The 13,101-nt window shown below is 42.1% G+C and overlaps 1 protein-coding gene across 2 annotated transcripts in view; it reads right to left on the bottom strand.

Moving 5' to 3' along the window:
- RAB3B (RAB3B, member RAS oncogene family) overlaps positions 1-13,101 on the bottom strand; it is a 68,127-nt gene that overhangs the window by 15,838 nt on the left and 39,188 nt on the right. For both annotated transcript variants that reach the window (XM_060623209.3, XM_081796426.1), the window contains exons 3-4: positions 5,085-5,203; positions 2,063-2,187 (exon numbers count right to left, since the gene is read on the bottom strand). In XM_060623209.3, coding sequence (XP_060479192.1) covers positions 2,063-2,187; positions 5,085-5,203 — 244 coding nt within the window. The remainder of the gene's footprint in view (positions 1-2,062; positions 2,188-5,084; positions 5,204-13,101) is intronic.

Here is a 13,101-nt window from a genome sequence, read left to right as displayed (position 1 = left end):
TTTAGGTTTACTGGCTGGATGAGGGTAGGGGGTGTGGAGTAGAAGAGAGCATTCCGAACAGATGGTTAGTTCAGGGAAAGTGCTGGGAATCTCCCTGGGGACAGCAGGTTGAAGGCATAAAGTGATAGCAAGGGTCACCCAAACGTATGCTTAGCCACATGCTTACTGCTCTGTGAACAGGGGGACAGGTAGACCCTTTCTGGACCCTGTGAACTTCTGTAATGGGGTAAGAACAGCAAAATCCAAGATAACTCAACCTCCCTATTTATTAAACACCTACAGTTTGCTACTTTCTATTCCAGGCCACCCTGGGGAACAGAGGAGGGAAGAAAGACATATAAGACACTCCCACACATGTACTCATAATATACATAATACAAATATATACCACACACAACTCACATTTATATATTACACAATTTTCCCACCTACAAGCCCAAATACCTATAGTCTAGAGACCATAAGGGAGAATAACTTTAAACTTCCTACTCCTCAATACTTACAATACCTAGGTTGTGAGACATACTTAGGGAGGCTGGCTAAAAGTTAAGAAATATATCCTTTCTTCTAGATGAAGTTTTTTCTGAGGTGATCCTACATTGAACCCCAATACTGAAAGGAAAGGAAAGGGGGGCGCCTGAGTGGCTCAGTCAGTTAAGCGTCTGACTTCAGCTCAGGTCATGATCTCATGGTTCATGAGTTTGAGCCCTGCGTCGGGCTCTGTGCTGACGGCTCAGAGCCTGGAGCCTGTTTCAGATTCTGTGTCCCCTTCTGTCTGCCCCTCCGCTGCCTGCACTCTGTCTCTTGCATTGTCTCAAAAATAAATAAACATTAAAAAAAGGAAAGGAAAGGAAAGGAAAGGAAAGGAAAGGAAAGGAAAGGAAAGGAAAGGAAAGGAAAGGAAAGGAAAGGAAAAGAAAAGAAAAGAAAAGAAAAGCAGCTGCTCCTTTAAGCAAGTATAGGTAGGAGTCCTGCTGTGGGGCCATTGAGACGCACCTGAGGTACCTGGGTCTCAGTGGAACACAGAGATAAGAGTGCTTTAATCTTGGAAAAAGTCAGACTGAGCTGCATACCTAAATCACATTATTTCATCCCTTCAAACATTTACTGTTGTTGTGAATGGTGTTTTGGTGAAGAAGCATCAGTTTACATTGAGAGAAATACTAAGACACAGTGTTGTGGTTGCTATAAGGATGTTTGCTATTAAGGACATTGTCACATCCAGCATATAGAGTCTGCTCTATCGTGGCCAGTGAAGAGAATAATGGGTTTGTTTTTATTTTATTTTGGAGGGGTTGTTTTTATTTTAAGGACCATCTTGAGACCATGTATTGGTTATGTTTCTCTCTTTGCATGGCTGGTAGGAAGCTAAAAGCCAATATTTTGACCCAACTCTTACACATGCCTGGGAACCTAAAACATACATACTTATCTCACCCCTGGCTTCCTCTTATTTTCCTCCTACCTTTGTTTTCCCTTTACTTTGATTTTCTAATTTTTTTTGATGTATTATGATAATTAAAAAAAATTTTTTTAATGTTTATTTATTTCTGGGAGAGCGAGAGAGCACGAGTGGAGAAGGGGCAGAGAAAGAGGGAGGCATAGACTCCAAGGCAGGCTCCAGGCTCTGAGCTGTCAGCACAGAGCTCCATGTGGGGCTTGAACTCACAGATGCGAGATCCTGACCTGAGCCGAAGTTGGATGCCTAACCAACTGAGCCACCCAGGTGCCCCTATTATGATGATTTTTATAAGATACCTCAAAGCCTTTGTGGAAGGCACTGGTGAAAAAAAATAGTTCATAAATTTAAATTTTACTTATTAATTCAATGTAACAAAATATACACATTATCATAAATAATAAATTACCTAAAATTCATTAGCACAAAACTTACACGTACATCACACAAATATAAACAATATACATAGAGCACACATGTACATAATTCACAATCACAACATACCTTTAATGTCACACTTAACTGTAAACATGCATGTGCGCGCGCACACACACACACACACACACACACACACACACACACACACAAACTTTGTACACATACCAAGCTGCTCTGCAAGAAGCCGGCCCTTCTCAGTGGGAACAACCCTCTCTTCCTCCATGTCACATTTGTTCCCCACCAGGATAACCTGCGCATTGTCCCAGGAGTAGGTCTTGATCTGAGTAGCCCTAAAGAGAGACCAAGAGAAGACTGTGTTAATGACATCCTGCTCTGGTGGCAGACCCTGCAAAACTCTAAGACGTGGTTTCCCTTCCAGGAGGCAGGCTACACCCAAGTTATGTCAATTAACTCAGTTGAGGACAGACAGATACCTGCCCCTGCTGGTTGTCACAGGTGCTGACCCCTAAGCCCTGGTTGCAAACCTCACCCACCTCTTAGTAGCATTCCTCTAATACATCTGCCCATCCCTCTCTTCATTGGGCAGAGAGTTCTTTCTAAAACATCTAGCTGATCCTTTCCTGAAAGGACTCTTCTATGCTCCCCCCCGCCAACCCCGCCCGCAAAACGAGTAGCTATGTGATGAAGTCTATATCCCTCAGGTGTTCAAGAACATTCACATCCCGTCTCTCCAGCTTTATCACACTTCCTCTCACTTCCCACCCATCCCCAAATGCTCTTCCATAGCTTGTGCCTTTGTCTATAGTGGAAGTCCCTTCCCCACACTAACTCATTCCCCAAGACCCAAGGATGGTCCCACAATTCCTTGGGGGAAGTCGTCTCAGGCTTTCTCAGGCCCAGCTAGCCTCTCCTTCTTCCTCTGTGACTTGCAAACATTCACTGAAGCCTCAGATGATGAATATTTGTAGAAACCAAAACGTCAGCAGTAGTTTCCCTCACAAAAGATGATTATGAAACTTTTCAAAAATACTTTATGTACTTCTCAATTTTTCAAAAGTGAGTATATACTACTTACATAATGAGAAACAAAATTTTAACGTAAGGAATAAAATAGGGCCCTTATATTGTGGACATCTCCTTGTGGGGATGGGCCTAACTCTGTCTCTAACCATCCCTTCAGACAAAAATGGAATCTCATTTTGGTCACTTAAACCTTTACCATGGCACCTGTTATATTTAGCTAAACTTATCAGTCTTTCCTTGAGGGCAAGGATAGTCTCATTGATCTTTGGGGTGCCAGTCCCCAGCACGGAGCACAAAGTAGAGGAGATGTCAGCAAATTTCTGGTGAATGAATAAGCCAGCAAATGGTTAATCCTGAAGCAGATCTTAAATGCAACCCTATCCTGACACTGACGCTCAAACTAACTGAACCCTAACTGTTTCTGGACCTATTACCAACCCTGCTCCTAAAGCTGATCCCACCACCAATCTTCTCTTTAAGGATGAGAAGCCATTCCCTTAAGGTACGGAATTCACTCAGCCACGTTGGTCATGGGCTGACAAAGAATGAGGCTCTGTGCTGGGCACTGGAGGGGCTAGGCTAGGACCAAGTTTCTCAGAGGCAAAACCTAAAGGCCAGGGCTTAGGAGAAATAGACACTTAATCTTTAGCCTCAAGGCAGGTCCCTGGAGCCAACTCTTAATGTCTCCCCATACTATTCTTTCTGTCATTTTTGTCCCTCTTCTCACCCCCATCCACTCTCAGCTCCCAGATTAGCAATTCAGGTTATTCTTGGAGGAATCGTCACCAGGTGTTAAAGTCACTGTGTTCCTGAGACAGAATAAACAGGGACTGATGGCAAAAGGGAAGGAGGTCAAGGCCAACAGGGAATTAGCAGTGTAGAGACACTGAAAGAAAGAGCTAATAATTCCATGGTAGGAGGTAGGGGGGAAGATGGAGAGGGAGAGAAAGAGGAGGAGCTGAGACAAATCGTGACTGAAGGGAAAAGAGGGAATAAGAAAGGAGAAAAGGAAGAGAAAAGGAAAGAGGAAAAAAGACTAGTAAAGAGAAAATGAAGATGGAGGGGTCTTGTTAAAAGAGAAGAGAGAAAAAGGAGGAAGGGGAGGATAACCAATAGGCTGAGAAGGAGAACCTAGACCACCATGAATGACAGACACGTGAAGGCACCTTGGAGAGCCTGCAAAGTCACTCACAACTCAAGACTACAAGGCACCAATAGTACTTCACACAGTCATGGCAACTGTTCCTTCACAGAAGGGAAGTCATCGAAGGATGGCTGTTGGGCAAAGGGCAGCATAGATAACCTTGGCATTGGCCAGCACCGCTGCTGAATTGCTGGCCTTCTCGGCATCTCTGATTCTGAAGAAGACCATGGCACAGATGTCCCATCTTCTCCCATCCCAATCCTTTCTACTGATTAGGGACACAGTGTCCTGGGCCCTCCCTCTTACCTGTCCTTCCCCTTGTGCTCCCTTCTCCCTGTGAATTATACTCCAGGAAGAAAGCTGTGTAAGTCATTCAGAGGTTGTACCTGTGAAGCTGTGCTGATTTCCATTGTATGTTGAACCTTTACAAGCTTGGACTAGATGTTCTCTTGACCCCTAGCCTGGGGATAAACTTTATGGGGATGTCATACGTGGATTCATTCACTACTATGACCAGGATGATCTTTCCAAAACATTAATCTGAACCTGCTGGTTCCCTGTTCAAATGTCGTCATCTAGGGAATAAACTCCAAATTCCTTATCCCAAAACACAAAATTCTTCATGACCTCTGCTCTTTTTATACCCCTCACTTACCTTCTCATCTTTGTACATCTGTATACTTTTCCTGGAATATTCTTATCTATTCACCCCCTGGCTCACTCCTGTTCATCTTACAAAATGTAGCATCTGGGTCAGCAACTCCATGATCCCTTCCTTGACTCCCCAAGCTGGGTCACAGCCCTCTGTTGGATTCCCAACAGTACCTCTCTTTATCACTGCACATGTACATGATATTCTCACTGCTTGCTTACTTATCTTCCTCTCCTCTCATCTGTGAGTTCCTTGAGGACAGGAGCCATGTCTGATTCACGTAGATTTCCCTAGCACACAGCACAAGACCTAGCACACATTAGGTTTTCCTAAAGAGTTTGATGAATAATGAATAACTGAGGTGAATGAATGAATGAATGAATGAGGTGAATGAATGAATCTCATACCAATCTTGGACAGCATTGAAGGACTCCTCGTTGGTGATGTCATACATCAGAATGAAGCCCATGGCCCCACGGTAATAGGCTGTGGTGATGGTCCGGTACCGCTCTTGCCCAGCTGTGTCCTGGGTAGGAAGAGAAAAGAGTTAGCATCCTAGAAAGTCTGCTTTTTTTCCTAAAAAGTCCTCAGCAACAATTAAGAAATAGCCCAAAGTATATTTAAGGAGTACCTATTATGTGTCTTGTATTGTACTTGGTAAGTAGAATAAAATGTTTTTTTAAAACCTCATAAAAATTAATAAGAAAATAATTGAGGGGCTCCTGGCTGGCTCAGTCAGTAGAGTAGGCAACTCTTGACCTTGGGGTCACAAGCTTGAGCCCCACATTGAGGGCAGAGTTTACTTTAAAAAAAGAAAGAGGGGTGCCCGGCTGGCTCAGTCAGTAAAGCACGTGACATTTTTTAAAAAATTTAAATCTAACTCAATTAACATATAGTGTAATAATGATTTCAGGAATAGAATTTAGTGATTCATCACTTACATATATCACCCATCCCAACAAGTGCTCATCCCAACAAGTGTCCTCCTTAATGTCCCTTGTCCATTTAGCCCATCTCCCTACCCTATACCCCTCCAGCAACCCTCAGTTTGTTCTCTATATTTAAGAGTCTCTTATGGTTTATCTCCCTCTCTGTTTTTACATTATTTTTGCTTTCGTTCCATTACGTTCATCTGTTTTGTATCTTAAATTCCACAAATGAGTGAAGTCATATATTTGTCTTTCTCTAATTTTGCATAGCATAATATACTCTAGTTCCATCCATGTCGTTGCAAATGGCAAGATTTCATTTTTTTTTTTTTTTGATTGTTGAGTAATACTCCATTGTATATATATACACCACATCTTCTTTATCCATTCATCCATCGATGGACATTTGGGCTCTTTACATATTTTGGCTATTGTCTATAGTGCTACTATAAACATTGGGGTGCGTGTGCACCTTTGAAACAGCACTCCTGTATCCCTTGGATAAATACCTACTAGTGCAATTGCTGGGTCATAGAGTAGTTCTAGTTTTAACATTTTGAGGAATCTCCATACTGTTTTCTAGAGTGGATGCACCAGTTTGCATTCCCATCAGCAGTGCAAAAGAGATCCTCTTTCTCCGCATCCTTGTCAACATCTGTTGTTGCCTGAGTTGTTAATGTTACCCATTCTGACTGGTGTGACGTGGTATCTCGTTGTGGTTTTGATTTGTACTTCCCTGATGATGAGAGATGTTGAGCATTTTTTCATGTGTCTGTTAGCCATCTGGATGTCTTCTTTGGAGAAATGTCTATTCACTAGCATTTACATTTTATAGTTGAGAATGCAAAAATGCAGGCAGGGTAAGTGACTTTCCTAAGGTCACAAAGCTGGAGACAAAAGCTATGCCTTAAATCCAGGACTTCTGATTCCAAGTCCAACGTACATACCACTAAACTCCAATCAATGAAGGATTTATCCACAAGTATTTACTGAACACAATCTATAATGATAATAAAATAAGGGGACAATAATTCCAGTATGCCATTATTTGTGTATATGCTGCACCTGTTATCCACACACTTCAGAAAAACTCTGTAGGATATATATGATTACTCTATTTTATTCCAGATAAGGAAACTGAGGCTTAAGAAGATTGCCACTAAGTATCAGAATTAGAACTCAAAATAAATCTATCTGAGGGGTACCTGGGTTGGATGAGCTCCCGCTCAGTTGGTTGAGCGTCCAACTTCAGTTCAAGTCATGATCTCGCGATTTGTGAGTTTGAGCCCCACATCAGGCTTACTGCTGTCAGCGCAGAGCCCCCTTTGGATCCTCTGTTCTCTGCCCCTCCCCTGCTTGCGCTCTCTCAAAAACAAATAAACATTAAAAAAAAAAAATAAGCCTGACTCCTACACTCATTACAATTTATACCTTAGCCATGGACCATACTTTGTGTGATATAAAAATGGACAAGGCACTATCCCTAACTTGAGGAAGTCTCAGTAAAAGTGCAGAGGTAGCTAATGCTAATGGGGAGCATTAGACTGATAACTAGCAGTATGTGGCAATATGTCATTAGTTCCAGATAAGCAGTATAAAGAAAATGCATCAGGCTTGCACTGGCAGTGCAGAGCCTGCTTGGGATTCTCCCTCTCCCTCTCTCCCTGCCCCTCCCACCTTGTGTACACATGTTCTCTCTCTCTTTCTCTCTCAAAATAAATAAACTTAAAAAAAAAAAGAAAGAAAATGTGTCACACAAGTCAGGTAAGGTAGAAACATGGTGGTTTGGGGTAATTATAGAAGTTGTCAAAGCAGAGATAGTGTATCAGTTAGGATATACTGAGTTATTTAGTAGCAAAGCAATCCCCAAATTTCAGCAGCTTAAACGAGGTTTTATTTTTCACTATTGCTACATATCTATTAACAGTTGGCTGGGTGCTCTGCTTTTTGTCTTCCGTAGCTGACAGGGCAGCTACCAGAGGGGGGAAAAGTGTGTGAGTCATATTTTGGCTCTTAAAACTTCTACTTCTCCCACTTCACTAGCCAAAGCAAGTCACACACCCACATCCAAAAAAATCTTATAACATACCCACGAGGAGAATCATAAACGTGGCAGACAGCGTAACTCCCACTAATGGAATCTGTACCAAGTCCAGAAGCATTGGCCTGAAGATGTGCTTATTTGACAATAGTAGGAGGATAACAGGGACTTTCTTTTTATTTGAGGAAGAGAGAGAGAGCAACTGAGTGAGGAAGCAGAGGAGAGGGACAGAAGGAAAGAGAAAGAGAGAAAGAGAGAGACAGAGAGAAAATCCTAAGCCAGCTCCATGCTCAGCACAGAGCCCAATGCCAGGCTCGATCCCACAACCATGGGATCATGACCTGAGCTGAAATCAAGAGTTGGACACCTAACCAACTGAGCCACCCAGGCACCCCATCAGGGACTTTTCTAAAGAAGAATTTTCCAAGCAGTGAAGTGAGGGAAAAGTATTTTGGCAGAAGAAGAGTTTTTGCCATTGAGTACTCCAAAAGAACTTAAGGAACGGTAAGAAATGGGAAATGGGTAATGGATAAGTGCCAAAGCTAGAAAGAGCTTTAAATGTTGTGCTATGGGGTTTGGACTTTATCTTTTTTTTAAGTTTATTTATTTATTTTTGAGAGACAAGACAGGGAGAGCACAGAGGAGGGACAGGGAGAAAGGGAGACAGAGGATCTGAAGTGGGCTCCGTGCTGACAGCAGAGAGCCAGACTTGGGGCTCAAGCTCATGAACCATGAGATCATGACCTGAGCCGAAGGCAGATGCTTAACCAACTGAGCCACTCAGGTGCCCTTGGACTTTATCTTTTAAACTAAAAGATTACGAGGCAGGGGATTAACATAATTAGATGTGAACTTTATTTAGAAAGATCACTCTGGCTGTGATGTGGGGAATGGACTGGAAGAAGAGATGGAAAGCAGGAAGGCTAGTTAGAAGATCTCTGCAGGGGCGCCTGGGTGGCTCAGTCGGTTGGGTGTCCGACTTCGGCTCAGGTCATGATCTCGCGGTCCGTGAGTTCGAGCCCCGCGTCGGGCTCTGTGCTGACAGCTCAGAGCCTGGAGCCTGCTTCCGATTCTGTGTCTCCCTCTCTCTCTGCCCCTCCCCCGTTCATGCTCTGTCTCTCTCTGTCTCAAAAATAAACGTTAAAAAAAAAAAAAAAATTTAAAAAAAAAAAAAAGAAGATCTCTGCAGTGGTTCAAGTAAGTCCCAATAAGGATTTAAACTAGAGTGGTAGCAATGAGAAGGAAGTCAAACAGATTCAAGAGGTATTTAAGAGATGAGTTATATAGGGCATGGTGATGAATTGGAGGTGAAGTGATGAGAAATCAAAGACAACAGTTATCTGTTACCTCATTTTCTCCATGTCCTCAGCAATTCAGCTCTGACCTAGACTTGCACAACTTTACTCAGCAAAAAAATCTGTACTTACTACACCCACTATCCTTGGGGAGCATATAAATCCCCAACTCCTGTTTATTGAGCATGATTTTTGGGTGTCTTACTCTTCACCTCAAGCAGCTTATCAGAGTATCCCTTACTGACCACATACAATATTTCTTCCTACGAGCTCTGGTAAGAGTTCTTTCTAAAAGTTCTCCAGTTCATAAATGAGTGAGTGGATGAATGAATTAATATATAAATGAATGAAGAGATGGATGAGTGAGTTAACACATAACACTGGGAATTTTAGGCACTACTGAGAGAAATCATCAATTTGCACTATCTATGCAGAAGTTTTTTGTACCTATGAAACACTTCAACAGTATTTAATCCACCCCACACCCCTTGCCTTTGCTTCCTGAGCTCCCACACCACAAATGAGACTCCTCCCACCCATCTGCAGGCCAGGCCCCAAATCTTGTCCTGTGAGGTTTAGAATTAAGCCACCCATCCAGACTAGAGATTTAAAGGCCCAGGCAGGATTTCTAAGCAGCTGGTCTCAACTCTTCTCACTCTGCCTGTGTTGTATCATTTCCCTGTGAGAGTTTTGAGGTCTCCATCTCTGACTGGAGTCTGGCCCTGTGCCCCAGCTCTTTGACAGGGGGGGTCCTGTCACCCAATTGATGCCCAATTAATTAGAAATCTTGGTATGGGGAGTGCCTGGCTGGTTCGGTTGGTAGAACATGCAACTCTTGATCTCGGGGTCATGAATTTGAGCCCATATTGGGTGTAGAGGTTACTTAAAATAAAATGAAATGAAATGAAATGAAATGAAATGAAATGAAATGAAATGAAATGAAATAAAATAAAATAAAATAAAATAAAATAAAATAAAATAAAATAAAACAAAATAAATCCTAGTATGGAATACTAAATGAGCTTGGACATGGAACCAGTTTCATCTCTGTTCTCCTAGTGCCTAGCACAGGGCTGTGCACACAGTGGAGATTCAATCATCACTTGCCAAACAAAAAGGCTACATAGTCTTGAAATTGAGGGTGGTCTCTGGGGTTAGACTCCTGGGTGTGAATCCCTGTTCTAGCACTTACTATGTGACTATGGTAGGCAGCCTTTTAAATGCCTCCTAACGATCACTGTCTCCTGGTATTTATGCTCTTGTGTAATCTCCTTCTTGGGCAATTCACCTTTTTGGGCCTTAGTCTCTTCATCTTTAAAGTGGGAATAACAACTATATCTACTTCACAAAGTTATTGTGAACATTAAGAAAGTTATTATACCTAAAATGCTTAGAAAAGTTCCTAGTACATAGTAAGAGCCATAAAAGCCTCAGTTACTATTTTTGCACTTTCAGAGTTAGCCCCAGGAACAGGGCCAGCTTCCCAGAGTCTGCCCAGCTGGAGTAGATGAGTTTCATGCTATGTGTCACTTCCCACTCATTCAAACCTGCTGAGGGCTGCTTCCAGTCAGAGTCTTAATATGATGCTTCCCTCAAAGAGTAGCAAATGGCCTGATAGAAAGGGAATGGATGAGTGTAAAAGTTGAGCAGGCTTTGGTCTGACTCCCAGCTCTGCCATTCATCACCAGCTCACCATTCATCACCAGCTCTGCCATTGTGTGGTTTTGGAAAGCTTGGGTTTTTTGTTTGTTTGTTTGTTTGTTTATCTCTTTGAGATTCAGCTTCCTCACATCTGGAATAGAAATAATAATCCCTACTTTGTAGGCTGTTTGCAATTAAATAAGATTTTTAAAAATGTCTAGCTCATAATAGGTACTCAAATATGGGAGTACATATCATTTTCATTATTATTTAACCCTTCTAAGCTTAAGTTTTCTCATTTGTAAAGTGATAATACCAACCTTAAAGTGGTTGTGTGAAGATTATAGATAACGTATTTGGAGAGCCTGGCAGAGTGCCAGGCACATAGTAGGTATGCAATAAAGTCCATAGTAGTTCCTGCTATTACTGTTGATATTATTGTTATTGTCATTTCCCTTGAAGAGAAGCAAGGTTGGAAACAACAATCCAGCTCTCACCATCCTGTGCTCAATGGAAAGTAGCCCAGAGAACTGTTCCTGAACCTCCCTCTCTCTCCCTCTCTCTTTTATTTTTAAAAATCACTTCAACAAACATTGATTCCCCTCCCACTGATGAGAGTCAGAAATAGAACCAAAGAGGAGACAGGAAGGAGGAGAAAGAGGCATGACTCACTGGCTACTTGAGGAAGGAGACCATGTCATCAAGAGCAATCAATTCACTTCTATGAAGCAGGCATTCATTGAGCTCTTTATATGGGCAGAGCATTATTCCACAGAGTGGACACCAGGGTGAGCAAGCCGCCGCCCTGGCCTCCAGCAGCCCCATGTGGCAGACAGACACATAGGTAAGGGGCAGAGAAGCTAACATCAACTGAACACCTACTCTGTGCCAGGCATTTTGATAAATGTTTTATATATGGGATCTCACTTATTATTTATAGTAACAAAATAAGACTGTTAGTTGAGAATTATTACTGGCCAAGCACCATGCTAAGCACTTTACCTATTTTATTTAATTACCAAATAACCTTGAAATACTGTTATCTCTATTTACAGATGAGAAAAAGTTAAATAATTTGCCTAAGATCTTGCAACTAGTTCATGCCAGACTGAGATTCAAACCTAGGTCTGATTCCAAAGCCTGTGCTTTTCCCAGGATGCTCTTTATTCCACATCATTTATCTTAATTGTTACAGCAGCCTAAAGCAGGACAAATTTGAGTCTCCATTTTATACATAAATCCACTGAGGATCACAGAAGCTAAGTAAATTTCTAGAGTCACAAACTATAAGGAGACAGAGTCAGGATTCAAATTCTGTCTTTTGACCACAGCCTGTGCATTTTCAACACAACCTATAGCCCAACCAGACTATGTATTCTTGATCCCCTTCTTCCCCCTAGGACAGGACCAATCCACTCTGCAGCACCCCACCCCCCTCCTAGAGAGGGGGTCCTCTAAGGTTTCCTGGGGTGAACAATCTCCCCTCCACCAGAGGGTAAGGCTGGAAATTACCCAGAGAGTTTAAATGGAATCACGTGTGTCTGGCACACATGTGCTCAACCAATATTAGTTATCTTCTTTATCTTCCACTGAATCATCAAACCACACAGACTCTTCATTTCTTTCTGGAGTTTCCTCATGGTCGCCCACACATGCCACACTCATTTCTGCTCCATATTTCTGTTCATGCTACTCTCTGCCACATATGCCCCCTCCCAGTTCCTCCACTTGTCTTGACTACCAGATTGTTGAATTCTAAAGTTAAAAGTAAACCTTAAATATTATTCAACTTACCCTCTCACTCAAACTAGGAATTCATTCCACAGCATACTTGTACTGAGTGTTTCTAATGTTGGACACCCACTACCTTAAAAGGCAGCCATTCCATTGATGGACAGTTCTGATTATTAGAACATTTCTTCCTTCTCTTGAGCTGAAATCTGCATGTGGTAATTTCTATCCATTGATTTAATTCTGTTCTCTGGAGACACAAAGAATAAATCTAATTTTTCACTCATGTGGCAGCCCTCCAAAAATTTAAATCCTATGTTTGTTTAGCTCTTAGAGGTTATAAAGTTTATTATCTCAGTTATCTCAGTTAATTCCCAAAGAAATCCTATGAGAAGAACCAAATCCCCATTCCACAACAGAGGCAACTGATGCTTGCAGAGGTGAAAGACAGTGAATGATGGAAAGGGGCTTAAAGAATACCAGGTCTTTTGGCTCCAAGAGACCATGGCTCCTGGCACAAGGCTATGTCTCTGTTTTAAGTCACCTGTCACAGGGACCTTCACAATTAGCAGAATAACCAGAACAGTGACAGGAACTTGAAACTGTTTTACAGGAGGAACAACTACAGGATGGAAGATGTTTAGTACTCTAGGAAATAGCACTGCTATCTTCAAATATCTAAGGTGCCTAATAGGTTTTCCTCTTTTACCTTCCTTTTCTTTCAAATCTTCGCTGATTCTATGGTTAGTGTCTGCTAGGTCCCGAAGATCAAAGGATGAGTGCAATG

This window comes from Panthera onca, chromosome C1 (genome assembly GCF_046562875.1).
Source record: "Panthera onca isolate mPanOnc1 chromosome C1, mPanOnc1 haplotype 2, whole genome shotgun sequence".
In the NCBI taxonomy this organism is placed as follows: domain Eukaryota; kingdom Metazoa; phylum Chordata; class Mammalia; order Carnivora; family Felidae; genus Panthera; species Panthera onca.
The sequence above is the reverse complement of the archived record's forward strand: the minus strand, read 5'-3'. Positions and strand labels throughout refer to the sequence as shown.